The sequence below is a fragment of the Mercenaria mercenaria genome, chromosome 3 (assembly GCF_021730395.1).
Source record: "Mercenaria mercenaria strain notata chromosome 3, MADL_Memer_1, whole genome shotgun sequence".
Classification (NCBI taxonomy): domain Eukaryota; kingdom Metazoa; phylum Mollusca; class Bivalvia; order Venerida; family Veneridae; genus Mercenaria; species Mercenaria mercenaria.
The window spans coordinates 28,819,296-28,845,680 of NC_069363.1; the positions used below are offsets into that span (position 1 = coordinate 28,819,296).

The following is a 26,385-nucleotide window of genomic DNA, read 5'->3' on the forward strand; positions in this document are numbered from 1 at the left end:
AATTAAGACAAGTGCTATACTGAAGATACCTGACAGTTGCTTTAAAGCGACTGGCCTCCAGATCGTTCGACAACAACATTTTTTTTTTAGGTATCTTTAAATAAATGCTGTATTTCTTAAGAAGGCTATAAAACTTAATTACTGACAAACTTTATGTTCTGGAAACATATGAGAATTTGCTGTTTTTAGCCCACCATCTGATGATGGTGGGCTATTCAAATCACTCTGCCTCCGTGGTCCGTCCGTCCGTCAACAATTTCTCGTTATCGCATCTCCTCAGAAACTACTGGGGGGATTTTGACCAAACTTTGTCAGAATGATGTATTGGTGCCCTAGTTGTGTCACCCTGAAAATCAGACTGGTTCAACAATTTTTGAGTGAGTTATGGCCCTTTGTTTATTTTTATAATTTACATAGATTTATATAGGGAAAATTTTTGAAAATATTCTTGTCCAAAACCACAGAGCCTAGGGCTTTAATATTTGGAATGAAGCATCATCTAGTGGTCCTCTACCAAGATGATTCAAATTATGTCACATGGTTTATATAGACGTATAGGGAAAAACTTGAAAAACCTCTTGTTCAAAACCACAGGACCTAGGGCTTTGATATTTTGTATGTGATATCATCTAGTGGTCTTCTACTAAGGTTGTTAAAATTATCCCCCTAGGGTCAAATATGGCCCCACCCTGGGGGTCACATGGTTTACATAGACTTATATAGGGAAAAACTTTGAAAATCTTCTTGTCCAAACCACAAAGCCTAGGGCTTCGATATTTGTAATGTAGCATCATCTAGTGGTTCTCTACCAAGTTTGTTCAAATTATCCCCCTAGGGTCAAATATGGCCCCGCCCCAGGGGTCACATGGTTTATATAGACTTGTATTGGGAAAAGCTTTTAAAATCTTCTTGTCAATAACCTACAACATTCAAATTTGGACCACATGTATAGTTTTGAGTGGCAAGATGAACATTGACATGAGTTGACCTTGATTTTGACCTAGTGACCTACTTTCACATTTCCGTAGCTACAGCCTTAAAATTTGGACCACATGCATAGTTTTGTGCACCGGAAAAAACTTTGACCTTGACATTGACCTAGTGACCTATTTCACATTTTTAAAAGTACAGGCTTCAAATTTGGACCACATGCATAGTTTTGTGTTTCGAAATGAAATTTGACCTTGATTTTGACCTAGTGACCTACTTTCACATTTCTCAGGCTACAGCCTTCAAACTTGACCACATGCATAGTTTTGTTTACCATAAAAAACTTCGACCTTGACATTGACCTAGTGACCTACTTTCACGTTTCTCAAGCTATAGCCTTCCAATTTGGACCACATGCATAGTTTTGTGTACCGAAAAGAACTTTGACCTTGACATTGACCTAGTGACCTACTTTCACATTTTTGAAGGTTCTGGCCTCAAATTTGGACCACATGCATAGTTTTATGTTTTGAAATGAAATTTGACCTTGATTGTGACCTAGTGACCTACTTTCACATTTCTCAAGCTACAGCCTTCAAATCTGGACCACATGCATAGTTTTGTGTTCCGGAATGAAATTTGACCTTGGTTTTGACCTAGTGACCTACTTTCACATTTCTAAAGCTACAACCTTCAAATTTGGACCACATGCATAGTTTTGTTTACTGAAAAAAAACTTTGACCTTGACATTGACCTGCTTTCACATTTCTCAAGCTGCAGCCTTCAAATTTGGACCACATGCATAGTTTTGTGTACCGAAAGAAACTTTGACCTTGACACTGACCTAGTGATCTACTTTCACATTTTTGAAGGTACAGGCTTCAAATTTGGGCCACATGCATAGTTTTGTGTTCCGAAATGAAATTTGACCTTGTTTTTGACCTAGTGACCTACTTTCACATTTCTCAGGCTACAGCCTTCAAATTTGGACCACATGCATAATTTTGTGTACCGAAATGAACTTTGATCTTGAGATTGACCTAGTGACCTACTTTCACATTTCTCAAGCTACAGCCTTCAAATTTGGACCACATGCATATTTTTGTGTTCTGAATTGAAATTTGACATTGATTTTTATCTAGTACCTACTTTCACATTTCTCAAGCTGCAACGTCCAAATTTGAAGCACATGCATAGTTTTGTATACTGAAATGAACTTTGACCTTGAAATTGATCTTGTGACCTACTTTCACATTTCTCAAGCTACAGCTTTCAAATTTAGACCACATGCATGGACCACATGCACAGTGATGTGTACTGAAATGAAATTTGACCTTGATTTTGACCTTGAGCTAGTCTTGAAATTTGGAACAATCAAAAATGGCTCAATGGTGGGCACCAAGATCACTCTGTGATCTCTTGTTACTATTTTTTACGATGAAAATCGAAAAGCGTTTGTCACGCTTTTACTCCAGGTAAAGTGTCTCGATTATAAATATCTATATTTTGAAGTCATTATTCACTACTTCAGCTATAGCGCTATTGGTTATGACGACGGGAAAATGTCTTTATTGCCATGGCGGTCTGGGGTTTGACTCTCGACGCGGTCATCTTTTTTTCTTGATTTGGAATTTTTAAAATATTTTAGAAACAAAAATTAATATTCTAATGTTCATAATATGACCAAACTTCCATTTTAAAAAAATTCAAATTGAAGTTTGGTCATATTATGAACATTAGAATATTAATTTTTGTTTCTAAAATATTTTAAAAATTCCAAATCAAGAAATAAAGATTATTTTTTAGCCAAATCTGGAGGGGAGTGCCTTTAATAGATAAACAATATTGCTGAATATCTATGAAAAGCATTACCAATCTCACTATCTTGTTGAAATATCTATAAGCCAACATCAGCTAGAATCTCAGCTTGCAGAAACCTTTCAAACAAGTTTTTTCTTTATTCTTCAATTTCATTTTGAGTTTTTATCTTGTGGTATAATACTTACACCAGCTTTTCTTTTAGCCTCGGCCTCCAGTTCACGCTTTTCTGTTTCTCTGAAGTCCCATCTTTGTACAACAAATGATCGCCTCTTTACCTCCCGTTCTATATAGTTTGCTACTCCAGTAAGCTGAAAGACGAACAGTAGAAGGTTAAAAAGACAATGTATTAATTTCAAACTTTCTATTATTGTGTGGAGCTTGCTTAACAAGGAGCTGACAATATGTTTATAGTTGAACCCATTTCTATGGAATACGGGTAGGGACATGCCAGTTGCCATTTGCTAGTTGCCAGTTCACAGGACCTTTGTAATGCGATTCCGCGATTGAAGCAGAACTTGTAAGAGGATGCAATAAGAGTCCTGCAATTTTTAGACTGTGATTTAAAGTAACCACGCGTCGTGACAATTGCAAACAGACGGTGTACATATAAACTTTACCCCAGTTCACAACAAGCAAGTTGCTACTTGCCAGTTGCCACTTGCTAATTGCTAGTTGCTACTTGCTATATGCTAGTACACAGGTCCTTTGTATTAATAATTGTGATTCCGCAATTGAAGCAGAACTTGTCCCGCATTTTTTACATGGTCACCTAGACAGTGATTTAAAATAACCAAGCATTGTGACAAAATTTAATGCAAACAGATGGTGTACATATACCAGGGTTCCCACACGTTTTCCTCTATGAAATTTAAGGACTTTTCCAGGACCTTGTTGCGATTTTCAAGGATCTCTGTACGACATATCGGGTTGTACGTTCCCGTCAATTTTTCTAGATTCAGTGTAAAAATATAAGAACAAGAGGGCCATAATGGCCCGATATTGCTTAAAAATTTCTACTTAATAAATACAGGCTCTGCAAATTTTCTTTTTTTCTTTTTTTTACATTTTGTTTCCTTACTGTCCTCAAGTTTTGTTTCTCAAGGAAACTATGAATCATTTACTTGTCTAGCATGTTGTGAAGAATTAATCAACTCCTTCATAATAACTACACCTCTGGTGCCACCTACATTATCTATATAATTTTTGATACACTGCAATTAAATTATTTTCAGTCAAGTTGATGTTTGATCACTGAATTCAAGCGTGTCACTAATCACGATTTTCACAATTGTTCTCGAAAAATAATCGGAATTTCACAAGGCTTCTTAAAAATCGACACAAAAATGACCGAAAGCCTAAAATTACTGTTTAAAAATTCAAGCATAGCTACCTATATAGGCCCATCAACCACAAAAACATCGGTATTTTCGAAAAAGGAAATTGAATTGACATCCATGTCCACCATTTTGAATCAGGAATTACTTCTCTTAGCAAAATTGGATAATTCCCGGTATTTTCCCGTACTTTTAACGTTTTCTCGCCAAATTCCCAGTATTTTCACGGCCAGGAGTCAATTTTTGAAATTCACGGACTTTTCCCGTTTTCCCAGCAGCGTGGGAACCCTGATATACACTTTACCCAATTCGCAAGTAGCAACTGGCGTGTCTCTACCCGCATTCCATACATTTCTGATGATATTAGAAACTGTGTTTCAACACAGATTTTTTTTTTTTTGGTTGGATTTAACGTCGCACCGACACATGATAGGTCATATGGCGACTTTCCAGCTTTGATGGTGGAGGAAGACCCCAGGTGCCCCTATGTGCATTATTTCATCACGAGCAGGCACCTGGGTAGAACCACCGACCTTCCGTAAGCCAGCTGGATGGCTTCCCCACATGAAAAATTCAATGCCCCGAGTGAGGCTCGAACCCCCATCGATGAGGGGCAAGTGATTTGAAGTCAGCGACCTTAACCACTCGGCCACGGAGGCCCCTAACAACACAGATTTAGAATGAACAGATAATGTACACATATAAAGTTAGAGACACTAACCTCATTAGGTGTAGACAGTCTCAGACTCCATGGTATCTCAAGGATATGTAGTGTTCCTGCATTATCACCTACAGCTAGTAAATGCTGCTTATCTGAAACATACATCACATTCACATCTCACTGTCAAACTAGTGAACGAAAACACATACATAAAAATTATTTGATTTCATTTTAAGTAAAATTGTAGAAACACTCATGTAAGATCATCCTTCATTTGATGACATACAAAAGTGTGCACAACACACTTCTAGTGTACAATGAAAGGATCAACATGCCTGAACATTTCCAGTGAACTTAAACTATGCTATATGTGCTGCAGGCTTCATGCATTCGTTGAAATCATTATAAAGTTATTACTAATATTATTTTAGAAAATCCATACTGTAAAATCATTTAATTTCGTGGGCATAAAATTTCGTGGTTTTGGTCAAAACGGCAGTTTCGTGGGGATATAAATTCGTGGATTTCAACTTTTGAACATAAAATGAATGGGTATTTTACTTGTTCATTGGGATTAAATTTCGTGGATTGACTCAACCACGAAATCCACGAAAATTAGTCCCCAACGAATATTGATGATTTCACAGTATATGTTTCAAATTCTTCACTATAAAATACAATTTCAATATGTTTGAAAGTCAACTTACGGGAAACAGCAAATGGATAAATGGATGTGATTGCAACAGGTGACACACTCTGGGTGATTGAAGGTTCATGTGTCTTGTCTAACAAGTCCCATACATCCACACTACCATCCACCTTAGAGATGTAGAACACACCAGGACGGGACGGAGACCAGTGACCAGCTGTCAGTCGTACAGGATTAGGTGCTGATTGCAATATAGGTCCAGACTGAAAATTATATATTCAATAACTTAAACAGCTAGCATATGACTTATGATTATTTCAAACAAGTGAAAAGGGGGAAGGATTTTAGGGAACTGTTAAAATATCACAAAATGTTAATTGTGGATTAAGGCTGGGTTTAGAAATAATGCAAGTAATTTTTGTGCTAGCAGGTGAATGATATCACATGGTGTATGTAATACTAGCTTAATTTTGTGCCCCTTTAAATAAATATATATGCAAAGAGACTAGTTTTACACTGAGCCCTTGTTATTAACTACACTGAAGAGTAAATTAGAACCTGAATACTTATATCATTGACAAGCTTTTAATCAATTGGTAAAAGCATTATAAAAGGTTTATAGAGGATGTTATAATTCACCATTATGTCCTGTTTGAATACTATTTATGCCTATCATAACCTGTAATAGCGGCACCATGATACAAAACATCAATAAAGACTTATTTTAGCACTGCATACAAATACTTGAACTGCTGAAAATGGATAAATCCAGACTTAATATAGTGAAATTTGTAGTGAAAAATATCAATGAAATATTGTATTATATTAAAACAGGGTTAAGGGAAATAAACCACATTGACATTTCAATAATTTTGGTCAAAAATGCACAACCATTCTCACTGAATACTGCTTAACAATTTTTTGCTTTATCATTATACAATACAACCACTGTCTCAACTACTAAGGTGAGTAAAATTTTCCACATACCAACTGGCATCAAACATTTAATTTCTGAAATTTGGTGGTTTAAGCATTTTGCCTATTATAAAAATGGATTCTGCTAGAATTACGAGACATGCCCACAGCTGAACGATTTAATATTTATGTAAAAATTTGCATTCTTAAATCTGGATGTAAATTTCCAATGCAGGATACTGGCAAATATTCTTTGTATACAAATGTATATATTCAGTGCTTAATATTATACAATAAATAAATCAAAACAAAAATTCTATATTTAAATATATCACAAAAACATGCATTGTGCTGTCAAATATCTCAAACAGCATATTTAAAGTTTGTACCAATTTTACACTTTCAAATCAACGAACAAATTCTTTGTTATAAGTCAAAGCACAAAAAAATCAATGTTTCACCTTGAAAAACAGGCGTAAATACAAAAAGATCTTCAAAACATGGATATACTAAAGATCTGTAGAACGGATTTTAACACTGAAGAGGCTTTGCTTGATTCTTTGATTAAGGAAAAAATGATAAAACTGTTCTTATTATAGTGTTCATTCTATAAACACTGAAACAATGTCAACTGTACTAGCTAATGAAAAATAAAATCTTCTATTACATTAATTAATAACTCAGTAAATAAAAATCTGAAAACATGAAAAGCATGGTGTTATCTGCAATATTTTTCTACTTGATTAAAACAAACATTTTTCAATCCACAAATACACGGGTACATGAATACCTTCATTGCCTCATTTTCCATAGGATCTATCAATTTGGCCTATGAAAATGAAGTAAGGTTTATAACTATATCTTTCACAATTTATAGCGTGTTATAATAATATAAAGAAATGGTGTTCCTTCAGTAGTCTGATTGACAACTTTTCTGTCATAGTTTTATAAAATGCATAGATTATCTCTGTACCGTAATACTAAAGCAAATACTACACAAACCACTGCCTTAGAAGTTCTACGAATATGAATCTATTAAAGTACATGTAGTTCTAGCTTAGAGTATCTGAATAATTTCCATGGACTCCGCTCTGTATAGGCAAACAAAGAATTACAGCAACATGAGTAAAATAATAGTTATACAAGGTTTCTTAACTGTTGCTCTTGTCCACCTACACATAAAAGCAGCTTTTTTCTAGCCTATAAACTGTTTACATCAGCATACAAATCCACATCAAACAAACCGACCATAAAATAAATCAAACACATTACACTGGTATACTTTAGTTTCAGTGCCAATAAATGAAGTAAAATATTCACATTCATTCTGTAAAACACACAGCTGTTAAGACAACCCTACACAATCTAAACCTGTTTTTACAACAATAGCCCAATGCTTCATTCTCAAAATAACTGGTTAAAGATTCTCTCTTTCTAAAATCTATGGCATATCTAAAAGAAGTTCTTAAGTTTACACTAAAGTTAGAGCTGTCATGACCGAAAATTTTATACCAAATGTCAAATGATAGATATCCACACTGATATATCAATCTATCAGATGAAAAATATCTGCACTGATATATCAAGACCACTGTACTGATCAGACATAATATAAAGAAGTAAAGTTATATACCAATGATCTCTTTGTTTTAAAATTTCAACAGAAATATTTTTCACTTATCAACGCTAGTTTGGTTTCATTAATATTGTTATTTTGCTTACTGTATCAATATTCAAGACTTGTGTATTGATACATCACTGACTGGATCATCTCATCAATACTTCGACACCTAAATTGACAATAACAGCCCTAACTTATCAATAGAAAATTGAAACAAGCCACAGTGGCCCTTAAAGTCGCTCACCTGACCTTGAAGTCATTTCAAGGTATTTCTATTTTCAGCTCTAGTGGCCGCTAGAAGGGACCAAGTATGTTTAAGTAAAAATGCTGATGACAGATAATGAACAAATGATGCTGGACTATCCACCTATACTTATAGCTAACCCTGAACCCTAGGTTCAGGTGAGCTAAGAAACTTTATAGAAGATCATAAAGAACTAAATTTTACATTTATCAGAAGGGAACACTGCTTTACCAAATTATACTTCTTTCATTTTCAAGACACAATATTGTTGTTTTCTAGAATTTTTCAGTCTTTAGTATTAAAGAATAAAGTATTCGTAAAATCTTGAGTTGAAATAATTGAATGAATTATTATATTTGTAATGATTTGAGAATCTTTAACTGACTGTGCAGTTGACACTTACCATCTCTGCTGCATTAGGATTATTCTTGTCTATCTGTATATATGACACCAAACAATCGTAAAATATAATATGCTGTACAGTAACATCTAAAATAACATAATTCTATCTCCTTAAAGTAGAGCTCTGCCAGAATTTTATGACCATACCGGCATATTCTTGCTGAGACAATCTCCTTTCTTGAGAAAATCTAGGAATAATAATTCTATGAGTCTACAGAGACTGTAAAATGGGTAAGATCTAAAACCCACTATATATATACTGTATAATAGTAAAAACTACATAAAAACTGAAAGCGTCGTGATAAATTCAAGCCTGAGAAGCCAGTGTCTTTAATGCTTCAAAAGCTTGTGTTAGCATTATTCAGGCAGTATTAGTGCACTATTATTTACATTATTAAAGTAGTTCTCAAGTCAATAGCTAGTTATAGAACTTAGACCATAATTTTTCTACACAGGCATATACACATCCTAATTATTACATATGAATTTACGTCTTTAACATCAGTAGGAATATATAAGGCTAAATTAAAGATGCTTTCCCGATTAACGTTGTAATTATCATTTAGAATTGTGTATAATATGAGTACTGCAAGTAACAAGAGCTGTCCATAAGACAGCCAATGCTCGACTATTCGAAATATTGTCCCAGAAGCAGGAAAATATTACCCAAAATGTTAGAATATCAAAAGAGTTTTAAGTTCAAAAGGGGACATAATTTGACCAAAATGCATATCAGGGTTATGGGACTTGATGCTATCAACTAGTTGTATAACCCCGAAGGCACATATGAAGTTTCAACTTAATATCTGCATTTGTTCTGCAGATAGTAACTTGCACGCAAAACTTCAACGAGAATTTTCAAAGTCCAAAAGGGGGGCATAATTTGCTCAAAATACATGTCAGAGTTATGGGAATTGATCCAGTGAGGTTGGTAATCGATCTAGAAAACGAAACAAGAGGGCCAAGATGGCCCTAGGTCGCTCACCTGAGAAACATACCATAACAGTGTAAACATGTTTGACCTAGTGATTTCATGGAAACAAATATTCTGACCAATTTTCATTAAGATTGGACCAAAAATGTGGTCTCTTAAGTGTAAACAAGCATTCTTAGTGGCCTAGTTTTTGAGCCAAGATGACCTACATTCGGATTTGACCTAGATTTGATCAAGACACTCATTCTGACTAAATTTCATCAACATCAACTGAAAAATACAGCCTCTATCGCATACATAATATTTTTCTTTGATTTGTCCTAGCGACCTAGTTTTTGACCCCGAATGACCCATATTCAAACTTGACCTTAATTTCATCAAGGCTATCATTCTGACCAAATTTCATGAAGATCAATTTAGAAATACAGTTTTTATTGCATACACAAGGTTTTTCTTTGATTTGACCTAGTGACCTAGTTTTTGACCACAGATGACCCATATTCTAGCTTAACCTAGATTTCGTCAAGGCAATCATTCTGACTAAATTTTATGAATATCCAGTGTAAAATGCAGCCCCTATTGCGTACCCAAGGTTTTTCTTTAATTTGACCGGGTGACCTAGTTTTTGATCCTAAATGCCCATATTCAAACTCCACCTATATTTCATACAGACAAACATTCTGATTGAATTTCATGAAGATCAGATGTAAAATGCAGCCCCTATCGCATACACAAGGTTTTTCTTTGATTAAACATAGTGACCTAGTTTTTGACCCCGGATGACCCATATTCAACTTGACCTATATTTCATCAAGGTAATCAGTCTGACCAAAATTCATGAAGATCAATTGAAAAATACAGCCTCTATCGTATACACAAGGTTTCTCTTTGATTTGACCTAGTGACCTAGTTTTTGATCCCAGATGACCTATTTTCAAACTTGGCCTAGATTTTATCAAGGTTATCATTCTGACCAAATTTCATTAAGATCAGTTGAAAAATACAGCCTCTATCCCATACACAAAGTTTTTCTTTGATTTGACCTAGTGACCTAGTTTTTGACCCAGGATGACCCATTTTCGAACTTGATTTCATCAGGGTAATCATTTTGACCAAAATTCATGAAGATCAATTGAAAAATACAGCCTCTATCACATACACAAGGTTTTTCCTTGATTTGACCTAGTGACCTAGTTTTTGACCTCAGATGACCCATTTTCAAGCTCGGCCTAGATTTCATCAAGGTATTCATTCTGACCAAAGTTCATGAAGATCAGTTGAAAAATACAGCCTCTATCGCATACACAAGCTAAATGTTGACGGACAGACGACAAACGGACGCCGGACATTGAGCGATCAGAAAAACTCACCTGCTCAGGTGTGCTAAAAATAAGTTTCAAATCTATATGTCTTTAAGTAATAGCTGTATGTACTTGCACGCAAAACTTTAACCAGAATTTTCTAAATCCAAAGGGGGCATAATTTGGCCAAAATGCAGGTCAGAGTTATGGGACTTGATGCTATCAACTAGTTTTATAACCCCGTAGACACAAGTAAAGTTTCAATTCAATATCTGCATTAGTTTTGGAGATAATAACTTGCATGTAAAACTTAAACCTGAACTTATTAAGTCCAAACGGGGGCATAATTTGCCCAAAATACATGTCAGAGTTATGGGACTTGACCCAGTGAGGTTGGTAATTGATCTAGAAAAAGAAAAAATAAGTTTCAAATCTATATGCCTTTTAGTAATAGCTGTATGTACTTGCTTACAAAACTTTAACCAGGATTTTCTAAGTCCAAAAGGGGGCATAAATTTGGCCAAAATGCAGGTCAGAGTTATGGGACTTGATGCTATCAACTAGTTTTATAACCCCATAGACATATGTGAAGTTTCAATTCAATATCTACATTAGTTTTGGAGATAGTAATTTGCATGTAAAACTTTAACCAGGATTTTCTAAGTCCAAAAGTGGGCATAATTTGCTCAAAATACATGTCAGAGTTATGGAACTTGACCCAGTGAGGTTGGTAATTGACCTAGAAAAGGAAAAAAATAAGTTTCAAAGCTATATGTCTTTAAATGATAGCTGTATGTAGTTGCATGCAAAACTTTAACCAAGGTGTGATGCCGGTGGCGACGCCAGGGTGAGTAGAATAGCTAGACTATTCTTTGAATAGTCGAGCTAAAAATGCTAAAGATGTTCTGGTTGATCTTTTTTATCATGCAGTTATAATTAAGTGAGTAAATTTCTTAATTTTTATCAAACAGGATCAGCTTTTACATAATCATTTTTAAATTTGTAAACCTGAAGCAAAACTCAAGAGTAAGTGACACGGGGTATAAATATGCTGTATTCTGCACACACAGACATGCTGTCTTCTGCACACACAGACATGGGGTATAAGCATGCTGTATTCTGCACACACAGACATGGGGTATACGTATGCTGTATTCTGCACACACAGACATGGGGTATAAGTATGCTGTCTTCTGCACACACAGACATGGGGTATAAGCATGCTGTATTCTGCACACACAGACATGGGGTATAAGTATGCTGTATTCTGCACACACAGACATGGGGTATACGTATGCTGTATTCTGCACACACAGACATGGGGTATAAGCATGCTGTATTCTGCACACACAGACATGGGGTATAAGCATGCTGTATTCTGCACACACAGACATGGGGTATACGTATGCTGTATTCTGCACACACAGACAATGGGGTATACGTATGCTGTATTCTGCACACACAGACATGGGGTATAAGCATGCTGTATTCTGCACACACAGACATGGGTATAGTATGCTGTATTCTGCACACACAGACATGGGGTATAAGCATGCTGTATTCTGCACACACAGACATGGGGTATAAGCATGCTGTATTCTGCACACACAGACATGGGGTATAAGCATGCTGTATTCTGCACACACAGACATGGGGTATACGTATGCTGTATTCTGCACACACAGACATGGGGTATACGTATGCTGTATTCTGCACACACAGACATGGGGTATACGTATGCTGTATTCTGCACACACAGACATGGGGTATAAGCATGCTGTATTCTGCACACACAGACATGGGGTATACGTATGCTGTATTCTGCACACACAGACAATGGGGTATACGTATGCTGTATTCTGCACACACAGACATGGGGTATAAGCATGCTGTATTCTGCACACACAGACATGGGGTATACGTATGCTGTATTCTGCACACACAGACATGGGGTATAAGCATGCTGTATTCTGCACACACAGACATGGGGTATACGTATGCTGTATTCTGCACACACAGACATGGGGTATAAGCATGCTGTATTCTGCACACACAGACATGGGGTATACGTATGCTGTATTCTGCACACACAGACATGGGGTATACGTATGCTGTATTCTGCACACACAGACATGGGGTATAAGCATGCTGTATTCTGCACACACAGACATGGGGTATATGTATGCTGTATTCTGCACACACAGACATGGGGTATACATATGCTGTATTCTGCACACACAGACATGGGGTATACGTATGCTGTATTCTGCACACACAGACATGGGGTATACGTATGCTGTATTCTGCACACACAGACATGGGGTATAAGTATGCTGTATTCTGCACACACAGACAGGTAGACATACCTAGAGACAGAATACAACCAAAACATACTTTCAGAATTTCACTGACATTGTACTGCATGGTTATAGCAAACGCTACAACTTGAGACAATTTTAAGAACTGTTTATAATGCTGACTCATTAAAAAGAAGGAGTCCCTTAAATCACTTTCTCTTATGAAAATGTTACTCTACAAAAAGACATCAATATTTAACCAAAAAATCTGATATATTTAATGTCAGTATACAAAGATTCAAAATAAGAAAAAATAAGTACAAAACTTTCTTGGTTGAAATTCATGAACATTTTGGTACACATATAATTATGTTGCTAAAAACAGAATCCTCATTTTCAAGATGTGATGTTGATTAAATCATAAACTGGAGAAGTAGATGTCCTTACAATGAATGTTAGTTAACACCAGTGATATACTGAAGCAACCAATGCTATATCATGCAAGGCATACAGAATGGATAAGGGATCACACAGGGTTCAGCTACTGTGGTCAAATTCAAAACATATACATGTGATTTATCTAAAGATTATATACAGAAAGTTTTGAAATGAAACTGAATCAAGAAATGGATAGTAAAAAAGATTTCAAACTCTTAAGTGAAGGCCAATTTTTAAATCACAGACAGAATCATTTGTCAATGATTTTCAAAGAAAAAAAAACAGGGACAGAGTTTTTGAAATAGTCGTACATATCTGAGAATACATTTGAAAGCGAGAGAACTATATGGCAATCACATTCCCGCTAATAAATATAGTACCGGTGCGTTCTGTTGCTAAAAATAAGACACAAACATAATACTGATTAATTCATCTATACCTACACAATATTTCAATAACTGAATTGTGTAATGAGTTTTAAGAGTTGATGCATGTACCACAGACCAAGATGAACATCATAACCTTAATGATTAAATGTTTTTTCCTTTCTTTTCAAGTTCTGATTTGAATTTTAAAAAAAGTATTGTAGAAGTATCTGACCAAGTAAGGTAAAAACCTGTCAAGCCTCTCACGAGAAGAATTGTTAGATAAAACTGATTTAGTTGAAGAAACTTTACAGTTGATAACCTATAATTTAGCTGTTTCTTCCTTTCTGTAAGCAGACATGTACCTTTTTCAATTATTGGTGCGACGTAATATGTACACATCTATTTGAAATCTGCACAAACAGATGAACAATTTGAAGAATATATGAAAACTAGATTCAAGCAGGTTTTAATTACTTGGATCTAGAGATAAGCTCCTAAATCCTACATGGAAATCAAATGAAAAACACCTTGTAATGAGAATAAAAAGAATGACCAGAAACCCTCTTGAGTAAAAAAATATCATCTAAAAATAGTCCTACTGTTTCACATTATAGTTCTTCCCTGAATAAGAGCAGGTTAATAACTATATATCAAAATTTATTCATTTGATTAAAATGTTAAGTATGTACACTATGAAAAGGTTTATCTGTTTTAACAATTAATTACAAGAAATGAAACTGCAGATCTAGTATTAATAACTTACAATTAATCCTTCCTTCCAGATTGTAAAATTCCAACCACCCACACACAGAACAACATCCTTGAAAAACGGTGACCTCTGAACTGTTGATACTGGACCATCATGCACCGTGTGGTAAAAGTCAGGCTTCGGAGCTAAAAGAAAGAACAGACAATGCTTTCAAGTGGGTTTATATAATATCACAAAAAGGAAGCTTGTACTTCACCAAATGTGAATTAAAGAAATAGAAACAATTTTTCTAGATTCATTGAGATTGAGGGAGTATTTAGTATGAAATCAGCACTTATGTAGTCAGTATGATATTAAGAAAAACTTTTTACTAGAATGAGCATCAAAGAAACAGGACATGAATGATTCTATTATGACAAGAAAAGACATATCATTTTAGTATGCAGGAATATATAAATGACTACAGTGACCTTTGAAAACTTTAACCAAACTTATTAATTTCAATAACGAGAAAATGAGTATCAAATTAATGCAAAATATTGTCTGCATATTCTCTAAAACAAACATTATTCACTTGTGCCTGACATTAATTCAGTAAGATATTTGAGTGTTGTATATTTTGAAATCGAGAAAGGAATTGCTATGTCACAATGAAACTGTCATTTACAACTGTTCGTTATTTCTGATAGTCACAAAACAGCTAATATTGTACTACAGACTTCAAATTTTGTATATGAATGAGCTTAATATTGTATAATTAAATTTGAAATTTTCATGAGGCATCAAACTTTATTATTTTTAAAAGTATTTTTTCTCGTTTTTTTAATTCATTATTAAAGTCTCATCAATTTTCCATCACTCCACATGTAAGATGTAGATTTCAACATAGATGTATGTCTCAAAGCATAAACATACTTTGTATTTTTCCAGTGTCCTGATCTTTCTGAGGCATCCAGTCTACATAAACAATCTCTCCATCCTAAAATAGACATATCAAAACATCATTAATAATGACAGCATAAATTCTAGTGTGACAGTTTATTTATGGTCAAACAGAATATTAGCATAAATAGGTATTGGAGGATACTGTAAGATACAAAGATGTTCAAATTCTAGAAGCTTTCTCTGGGTTTTAAATGGGATTTATATGGAACTTGGATTCCAAGTCACATCTTCCACAGTTTTGGGAGCAGGTGATTTAACTTATGATATCTGGTGTCATAGTTTGGTAGTTTACCACTACTCCCTTCTATACTTCTGTCAAGTATCAACCAATATGTATAACTTTTTTACCTATGACAAGATTTTTCATTGCTGCAATTAACAGTTTGATCATGATTTCATTGCAAGGTAAAAAACACTGATTGTCAACATATAATTCTGTATATACACAGGCATTACATTAAAATGTCATGACGTGACTTTCAATATCCTGTTACATTCCAATTAGAAGCCTTCTATGCCAACACAAGTCCTAAATATACTGCTACAGCCTTGGCATTCACTTATTTTTCTTACAAAAGGATGTTTAGTACAGTTTACCTCTGAGCCAACATAGAAGTGGGTTTTGACACTTTGTAAGGTCCTCTTTTCCTTGCCAGATCCTGGTTTCCCAGTCTGGTAATAGCCACCAGTAACACTTGCTTCCTTATCTGGTACCCCACCTTCTGTTGCTTTTGATACTACAACAAGAAGATAAGTACTGTATATCTAAGTTACATAACATAAATCTCTGATGAGACACTCAACATTTACTTGTAACCAGTCCACCAAAATGTAAAACACAAAAAAATCTGACTAGAATTTTCAAGGATTTTTTTTAGTTAGCATATATCTACAATAAAGCAAGTAATGTACGGTGATAGAAAATCTCTAAAAAAGACATCGTTTGAATAAAATAAATTCAAGATTTACTAAAAATTACAGCATGATAGTTTTTATGTACTTACAAGCTCCCCTTTCACCCTGTGACTCTGCTATCGAGAATTTGGTTGGAGCATGATCACCTCCCGGCTCAGACTTGTGCAAATGTACCTAAAATCATAAATATATAAACACATACATGCATAAACCACAAATCCAGCCTGTATAGTGTCAGACACCAAGCATTAGAGAAACACATTTAGACTTCTTATCATGCCCAGCATGTTTAATTTCACACACTTTTATTCGTAAATTTTGTTTAAGAAATAATATATCTCATTTTGTGATTTGTCGATGAATGAAATCATTGCTTGGAGTTCAGATGTGAAGGAATTTTATCACGAGGGCACAGCCCGAGTGATATAATAATACGCATCTGAAGGACAAACAATGATTTTATTGAAGAGCAAATCACTAACTGAGGTATACTATTTTGATTCTAACACATTACCAAGAATTATCAAGTACTTCCTTGACAACATCCATCAGATATTTGCCTGTTTTCTGTTGATTTCTTTTCCTGCGCATCACTATGCCATTTGACGCTATGACATAATAATTGTGACGTCAGAAAAATGTATTGTTGCATAACACACAATTTTCAGCCTTCTTTATTTAATAGGAAAACAAATTGGGTGGTGTTAGAAAGTCATTTAATCTCTAATTTCTGTAAGAAACATACTTTTACTACAAGCATCAGCATCTTTTCATTCTAGCTATTAAGGGACTGAAGAAACAGATAGATTCTTTTGTTATTTTGTTATTACTGTTGTAATTAATGTTTCATCACGTTTTTCATATGGTTAAAATCATCAAGGTAAAAGACGAGAACATTTCTGGTGTTTTTTTCAACAGTTACTTTAGTAAGTCATTTACAGCTTTCAGCTATTTTCAAGTCAAGTTAAAATCTGATCATTTTGATTGAGATTAATATATTAACCTTTAGCATGCTAGATAAATTGTCGTCTGCTGGAAATGTCGTCTGCTAAAATTGTAAAGTTCATTCAATTTGCTCCAAAATTGGAAGAAATATTGTCAGAGTAGCAAACAGCTTGGAACCTGATCAGACGCCGATTTAATCGGCGTCTGATCTGGTTCCAAGCTGTTTGCAAAGGCTGTTAAATTCGCCTGCAGCAGGCTAAGGGTTAAAATAACTAAATATTGTCACATTTGTAATTACCCTTAGCATAGGTTTCCAAGTGAGATCTAAATGTTTAAATGTATCTGGAACTCCCATAGGGTTCTTTGGTCCTTGTTTTTCCTTTGTTCCCTGTTGTTGTTGTTGAGGCCCCTTTGGTGGTCTTGTATCCCAAACAAGGACACAACTGTAACAAGATGAAATACATGGTCAGCCTATTGTAAAATATATCTCATGCACAAACATTATAATAAATCCATGCATTATCAAACAATATTTTATGGTACTGTATGATGTAAGAATATATCAATATAAAATTACAGAATTATGATTTTCATTTTATAATTACTTCAAACATATGCACACACATTTATCCCTATCAATATTAAAGTTTATTTATATATTCTCTATACTTAAAACACGTGAGACAGTGAAGTCTATACATACTTATCAGTAGCACATGTGAATATCTGACAACACTGAAAGCTCTTGTTTTCTTGTGGAACTCCCATCCTGTTTATCTGAAAATGTATCACATCATTGTAACATTATACTTGTGCTAATTACTCAGTTTTCTTTTGTCATTTCAAATATTTTAAAGTTATATCTGTTTCAGAAAAAAGCAACAGCCTCAAGTTTGAATTACACATAAGACTTTTCAAGTAAGTGTATGTCATGTATTATACACACATCCATTATTTTGTATACTCATATTAAGACTGTATGTTATTATTTGTTGAAAAACAATTACCTTCATGTCAGTTATACCTTTAAATTCATAACAAAGTTTGTAGTAAAATACTACCAGTAAGCAATGGATTAATAGAACATAAAATTTACTACACATACCAGAACAGAGTCAATCTTGAACAAAGTTAACTTGAAACAACTGAATGATAATTGTCAATGATAATATACCTCCATATGATCAGGGAGCCATTGTAGATCTGTGATTGGTTGGTGATGGCTGTTCTCTATACTAGATACAGCACAGTAACGTACAATAGGTGTCTTCAGTGCATTAGGATCCTCAAATCCAGGCTGAAATATCCAGACAAACATATATACAAACAATATAACATGTAATAAATAAGTAAAATTATTTAAAATAGCGTTTTCAATGCTGCAATTCAAAAATTTGACTCAAGCATGTAAATAGATATCAGACATAAGAAAATAAAGTTAAATCTTTGGGACTGAATATATATATCAAATGATTGTTTTCTTAAAATATTTATAAAATGTAAGTTACTAGGCTACTAGCAAAACTTTTTGATTGACATAACAGCCTACCAAAGCTTAAGTAGAAATGATTTATGAGGAATAAAGCTGTACACAAGTTCCAAGCACCAGTTCCAATTACTGAGTTCTTCATTTTAATCAAAAGACTTACATATTCCACATCCATTTCCCCTACTTCATGGGACCACCTCAACAATCAAATACTCTACTCAAGGGCAAAAACATCTCCTGCATTATTCTTACCAGTACTGTTGCTTTTTTATTCCTGTTGCCACCTCTAGGTTGTTTAAGCCTGTCAGCGTGTGCAGATATATCCCACAATACAAGCTGTCCATTCTGACAGCCTCCAGCTATAATATTTGGATCAGATGGTGAAAACTGGAAACTATAGATGTCATCTGGTGCTTCCAGTAACAACTGTAAAATAAATATCAACATACTATAATGGGCAGAAAAAAATAAATGTAAGCTTATTCAAATTTTACTGAAGACAATTTATGATTTAATTGTAAAGTTTAAATGAAGGCACACTAACAGTAGCAAACAGATTGTTACTAAAGCCGAGATTTCAACATGCATACATGTAAAAATGAGAAATCCCTGTACTCAGTAATAGTTGTGAAGTAAAACTAACAGAAACATTGGCTCCATGCAAATGCACTCCAAGTTTCTGACTGCATAAGATTTTGCAAATGTTTTTATAAATGTGCAAGTCTAATGGCACATGGAATTTCAACATTCTGAGTTCTGACATCTCAAATGATTACTAAAATAATATACAAGAAATGCAGCAACACCATAAAACAAGGACTCAACATTTGACCTTGACCCAAGAGCCCCATGGTGCATTCTCAACAAGGTTCCCATATAAGTTTTTTACGCACAAAGTTCCATCAGAATATGTCACTAAAAACTTAAGTTATTGGCCTGACTCTTTAATGACAATGACCTTGACCCCAGCATTTGCCTACATAATATCAGTGTGTTACCTGTGGGTGTATAGGATCTGTAAAACTCCATATTAATATCAAAGATGGAGTCATGATCACTTTAGCAGCATTATCTATTCTCTCATCAAAGCTCAGTTTCTCCGCAATGGCGACAGCTACAACACCCTTTATTGTTGGATGCCATTGAATACATGTTATCTTTTTCTCTTTACTAAACTGCAAGTCTGTGAAAGACTGGTACTCCTAGAAAGTAATTAAAAAAATAGTAATTTAAAAACTGATCACAAGCAGATAAAAAGAGTTGAATACAGGTTTTACAACATGCAAGACCATTACAGGGTGTGGGGAAATAATTTTAACTAAAGTTCTGGCCAATTTCCAAGTTTTGGGTAACAACTAACTGCAATGCCTGGAACAACTTCTTGTACAGATTTAAAAATACAGCATTTCTATGGGACTGAAAGTTCAGTGCAGTTATAAAACAATCTACTAATACCAAATTACTGATTACCTTTCTAAACAGAGCAATACCTCTTTTAAGCACTTACATACTATTACCATGGTAACACTTACTTTCAAATGATTGTCAGCTTTGCTACCAAAAGTGTCGTCTGCATTGCCAAGATGTAACCAGTCTATGAAAAACACGTCCATAATCTCATTCTGCTGTAGTGCCAACTCAAACCTATAACATGGGCAGTAATTGTGAATGGCAAAACAATATGCAATTCAACCTGGATTTAAAGAACAACCATGAAATCAGTAATCTGAATTGTTACACAATATAAGAAACAAGGTATTGCAATCATACATAAAGCTGATAATTTCAAATTTCAAATCCATCAAAATTATTGCTTAGAACATTGGGTGATACAGTATAGTAGAGTGAGTTTATACAAACAAATTCCAACCATAATGCACCAGACCAATCACAGCAAAGCGTCTAACAGTGCAGACAGCATGCATTTTCACAACAAATCTGTTAACACAAAAAAGTTAGTTTCAATGCTGCTTTATAAACACCCCTGAACTGCACTACACATTGATCTTGGTTCAACATTTGTATAAATACTCAAACCTGAGTGATCATGTCTCATAAATCAGCAGTGAAAATTTTGTCTTTTTGATGGATTGGGACCAGAGATGCTATATATTCTCTCTCTTAAAGTTAACTGGATCTCAAGGATTCAATGAATTTATAGAGATAGTGGACATACAGACAAGTAATTAAATTCATAACAGTTAGCTTTCCCATATGCAAGACCCAAAGGATACAAGTTCACATTTTGAAGTATTATAAGTAAAGATCACAACCACATATATATCCAATAAAATTTTTGTATGCAAAGGTAGATTTTTTATACAGTTCTATTTCTTTGAGAACAAAATCACAAAGATATAACAGGACACTAAAAAGTTATAACTGAGAGTAGTATGAACAGAATAAGTACTAACTTAACTAGAGCTGTCACAGGAGTGACGAATTATACCCAAACAATACGGCCATGTCACAGAAGTAAGCCAATGTCAAAGCCGAACCTCAAAATCGTTAGGGGTCACCTGCTGGTCATGATCAACCTCCCTATTAAGTTTCGTGATCCTAGGCCCAAGCATTCTCAAGTTATCGTCTGGAAATGGTTTAATTGTTCCAGGTCACTGTGACCTTGACCTTTGACCTACTGAACTCAAAATGAATAGGGGTCATCTGCTGGTCATGACCAACCTCCCTATCAACTTTCATGATCCTAGGCCCAAGCATTCTCAAGTTATCATCCAGAAATCATTTAACTGTTCCAGGTCATTGTGACCTTGAGCCTTGACCTACTGACCTCAAAGTCGAACTCGACCTGTATTTTATGATGTTACACCTGTATACCAAAATTTATGATCCTAGGCCCAAGCATTCTCAAGTTTTCATTCAAAACTGTTTAACTCTTCCGGGTCATTGTGACCCTGACCTTTGACCTACTAATTTTTTTATCTAAATCTGTGAAGCCTTTCAAGAGTTATTGTTCGGAAACAATGAAAACCAACTGACCGACCGACTGACAAGCTCACTCCTAAATAACCCCCCAAACTTAGTTTTGTGGGGGTATAACAAATGCTTAGCACATAAAGATAAAAAAGTATGTATCATAAAATATTTCCACTGACTGTTGAAAAATATTGAACAGTATTCAATACTTTTTTAAGTTTTGTTTTTGGTATCTTCAGCATTTCTCATTCCTTATGGTCCATTATGGAAACTTGAGTTTCTCTCATGAAAAACTATACTAGGAGAAAAGATTTCAATATTATTTACCTTGGACCAACACTTTCAACAAAGTTGACAGTTTCTTTCTTGTTGAGTATATCTTCCTGTTCTTTCTGAGAGAATTCCCGTGGATAGTACTGTGTGTTTGCATTCCTCGGATACTTCCATTCTGTTTGAGTACCAGAGTCTTGGAACCATGGGATTGCCTAAAACATTCATGCTCAGAATCAAATTTTATATAATTTAATGGTAATGGTGTAAGAAAGATACATCTTGACTTCACTAGAAGCTCCCTTCACAAATACTCATAACATTAAAGGCAATATACACTGACTTCACTAAAGCTCCCTCAATTGATTTCCACAAAACTAAGGGCAATATATCTTGAGTTCACTAGAACCTCTCTTAACCTATTCTCACAACTACATTGATGGCAGTGTATACCGTCTCCATTCAAGCTCTCTCAACCAATACCCACAGCAATAAGGGCAATACATCCTGACTTCACTAGAAGCTCCCTTACTTTTTTTGATGGGTTTAACATCACATCAACACAATTACAGTTCACGAGGCACTTATCCAGCTATTTAAGGTGAAGGAAGACTCCAAGTGTCCCTCCAAGCATTATTTCAGTCCAAAGCAAGGTTTGAACCCACATCTGTTACTGGCAAGTGATTTGAAGTCAGTGACATAAACCATTCAGCAACAGAGGCCTCTAGAGGCTCCCTCAACCAACACACCCAGAAGTGAGGGCAATATATTTTCACTTTACAAGAAGCTCCCTCAAACAATACCCCCAGGTGTGAGGGCAATATATTTTGACTTCACCAAAAGCTCCCCTAACCAGGACTCAAAGCATTGATTGCAAAATATCTTAACTTCACAAGGAGCTTCCCTAACCAATACTCAAAGCATTCTGGGTAAATACATCCTGATTTCACAAGAAGCTCCCTTAACCAATACTCTATGATGAAATGTACCTGTGTTCCTTTGTCAAGTTCAATCTTCTTTAGATCATATGTTTTATCCTTGTATGATGTACACTCAATGTAACCATCTTTAGCATCACCAACATTTCTGTCTTTGAATTCACATGGTGCACCAAAAAGCCGACGCTTCCTTCTCACAGAAACTTTCAACTGTAAAGCACAACATCTATTACTAGTAATAGATATAGTTTAAGAAAAAACATACATGTAGTTCAGGTTTGCAGTTTTGCTAGACTTGTAGACTAAATTCTAGGAAATTCTATACGTAGCATACTGCTCTAGCTTTGAAACACACGAGCATGAATCCTGGTGACCTGACTACCATAAACAACATATACCATACATGTGATGTCTTAAGCAAACATATGATGATTTCCTTTACACATGTACCATTAATACCTCAAAATACCAAGGTGTTTTAATGGCTAAATAATATCTGTCATATCTGTGTTACCGGTACTACAAATTATCACTTGGAACTGTAACTTTTGTTAGCTTTAAAGACATCTTATAAATAAATGCAGGCACCGGAATACTGTTTACAATTATCTAAATGCAAACATTGCATACTACTGGTGTATCAAAAGCTCTTATATATATAATGGAAAAGTGAAATGCCTTCAAACAGAAACTTTATTCAGTGTTTTCAATGAAACATGCCTTTTAAAATCTTGAAAAACTGAATGGAAATTCAAAATATTGAAATGAAAGTAAAAACTTGAAAATGACAGTATAAGTGAACAACTGTATAAACAATGAGAAAGCTTTAGAAATGTACTATAAATAAAAGAAATGATTTTTTTTGACAAACAATTTAATCGGCATTTATGTCGGTGCAAAGGTGATGCAAAGTTTTCTGTCAATCACATCAAAGAAATTCAACTCAATTAACTGAAATGAGTGAAATAACAACATGTATATAAAAATATATTTCATGCATAGGAGTGAAAAGATAAAAACACAGTATCTTTCATGCTTTACTCAAAAGGAAGTTCAATACAAGTGTAAAATTCCCTAATACTATAAACTTTCTGTGAAATGATTTCTATTCTCTTAAGTTAGCAAAATTCTTGAGGACAATATATTTGCAAACTTAAAACCAATCAACGGACAAATGCAAAATACTGCTATAAAAATATTTCTAGGTTTACAATAACTGGCACATAATAAGGTATATGTACATATTAAATGTTTACAATTCTATGTTTTGCAGTTTATTTCTACAAATCTCCACCAATTTTGATCAAAATTTTCATAAATGAGATGTTATAATGAGCACCTACAGACAGGTAGATGAACAAATATATGAACAACTGTCTCTATTGTTCAGCCTGATCTCAAGGCGGCCATATAAATGGAGAAACAGTGGTGTTCTGTGTCTACAAGTGTCAAACTATCTGTCAAGGTAGCATGCAAAATGTTCCTGTGATAGGATAACTGGGGCTATTGAAGAAACAACATCAATTTACAACATATATATTGAGGTTTTTTGTTGTTCAAGCACAGCTTTTACCTGACACTCTCCAATAGCCAACTGAAACAAGGTATCAATCAGTATCCTGTACTTTTCTCACATGTTTACAATTCCCTATATCTACACATTACATATCTTTTAAAGTTAAAGGAAGAGTTTAGACACTATTTTATATTTTTTTAATGCTGATGATAAAAATGTTATGTCTTATAAAACATTCAGTATAAGTTTAAACAAATCTCACTTTTTCTCATAATATACACCAAACATTTACAAGTAATTTTCCAAAATCTTATCATTGTATTTCAATTTCAATCATGCTTTAACAATGTTTACAACTTTTGACAATTTGTTCCTAATTAACTAATAATAATATGAATACTCTTGGTAGATGGTCGTCCAAAGAACATTTCTGTGAAATGATTTCAAAATTTGAAAAACATTTGAGGAGGGAGATGTTGTGAAGATTATTTCATTTAAGCCCTGGTGACCATAATTTTAGATGAATAAGAATCTGACACACAGTCTCTGACAACAAGTTTTTTAAGTTCCAACTTAATACATACATATGTCCGGAAACTGGCATATATGTTTTTTGTCTAATCAGAATCATATGAAAATCTTGGTGGTGGTTAACCAAAAAAAAAAAAAAAAACCCTTTAAATCATTTCAAAATTAAGCCAGCAGTTTCTGACAAGAAGATATCTAAATTTCCTACTATCTGCATACAGGCAAAATTTCCATGTCCCCTAGCAGCCATCTTTTGACAAATCAGAAAAGTCTGAATAATCTTGTTAGCGGATTTTCAAAGGAACACTTCTGCGAAATTATTTTAAATCAAAAAGGCAGCTTCTGACAGATCTTTTCAGTTACCATTATATATGTATAATGAAATGTGACCATGCCTCTGGCAGCCATATTTTTTGCTGAACTAGATGTATCTGAATTATCATGGCAGATAGTTGCCCAAGGATCATTTGATTGAAATAATTTTAAAATCAGACAGGCAGTTTCTGGCCAAAAATAAAATTAACACATCCACTATACAAATATTGGGAAAAGTTACCACAACAATCCCTAATGGCCATCGTCTAACAACTTTGGAAGAAGACCCTAAAAGGAACATTCCTGTGGAGATTGGTTGACATTGACAGATAGGTAAGGAGATGTCATTTGATGATAACTGTGGATAGACAGCGAGTGTTCACAACAGCTCCCCATAAGAACTTTGTGCTCTTGTAGGCTAAAAACCCTTCAAAATCAGAATGTGTACTGGGTGTAAATATTTCCTAGCCTGTCATGCTGAATGCAATAACTTTGAATAAGGATATTATAGTGTAACCTCTGTGGTTTACAATTCTGAAGGGAAATGCCTTTTTACTGAGGTAGGTGTTTTCTTTCAAATAAAACCAGATTCTAAGTACATTAACCTCCCAGATCCACAACCTCTGTATCACAAACAGGTTTCTGTTTTCCTACAGCATTTACTCAACATATGTACTCTGCATGTACTTACCCGTCTCCTCATTTCAGCCACTGACTCTTCTTTGATATCCTTCTCACTGCCCAGAGAGATCCACTCCTTTGACTCTGGGGGTACATACTTGTACACAGTGGTATCTTCTTCCTCCTGGGCCCCTTCTTCACCACCTTCTCCTTCCTGACCTGGGGGCTAACAGAATACAGCAGAAAATATTCATACTCAAAACTCAATATTCTTATTTTACAAAGTTATTTTAATGTTTTCAGAAAACCAGAATTAAACTCTATTGTACTCACTGCAGACAATC

At 34.6% G+C, this 26,385-nt stretch overlaps 1 protein-coding gene across 4 annotated transcripts in view; it reads right to left on the reverse strand.

The window, feature by feature from the left end:
• Positions 1–26,385, reverse strand: part of LOC123525199 (dynein axonemal intermediate chain 3-like) — a 35,720-nt gene that overhangs the window by 734 nt on the left and 8,601 nt on the right. The window contains exons 7-24 of one of the 4 annotated variants that reach the window (XM_045304049.2): positions 26,112–26,267; positions 23,113–23,271; positions 22,181–22,338; positions 20,452–20,563; positions 19,918–20,121; positions 19,172–19,345; positions 18,605–18,727; positions 18,134–18,207; positions 17,729–17,873; positions 16,575–16,659; positions 16,168–16,307; positions 15,541–15,604; positions 14,680–14,810; positions 8,580–8,612; positions 7,102–7,140; positions 5,455–5,659; positions 4,808–4,899; positions 2,938–3,060 (exon numbers count right to left, since the gene is read on the reverse strand). In XM_045304049.2, the coding sequence (XP_045159984.2) occupies positions 2,938–3,060; positions 4,808–4,899; positions 5,455–5,659; positions 7,102–7,140; positions 8,580–8,612; positions 14,680–14,810; positions 15,541–15,604; positions 16,168–16,307; positions 16,575–16,659; positions 17,729–17,873; positions 18,134–18,207; positions 18,605–18,727; positions 19,172–19,345; positions 19,918–20,121; positions 20,452–20,563; positions 22,181–22,338; positions 23,113–23,271; positions 26,112–26,267 (2,217 nt within the window). Of the gene's footprint in view, positions 1–2,937; positions 3,061–4,807; positions 4,900–5,454; positions 5,660–7,101; positions 7,141–8,579; positions 8,613–13,928; positions 13,944–14,679; positions 14,811–15,540; positions 15,605–16,167; positions 16,308–16,574; positions 16,660–17,728; positions 17,874–18,133; positions 18,208–18,604; positions 18,728–19,171; positions 19,346–19,917; positions 20,122–20,451; positions 20,564–22,180; positions 22,339–23,112; positions 23,272–26,111; positions 26,268–26,385 lie in introns of all 4 variants that reach the window. The other 3 variants (XM_045304050.2, XM_045304051.2, XM_045304052.2) reach the window with 3 other exon arrangements.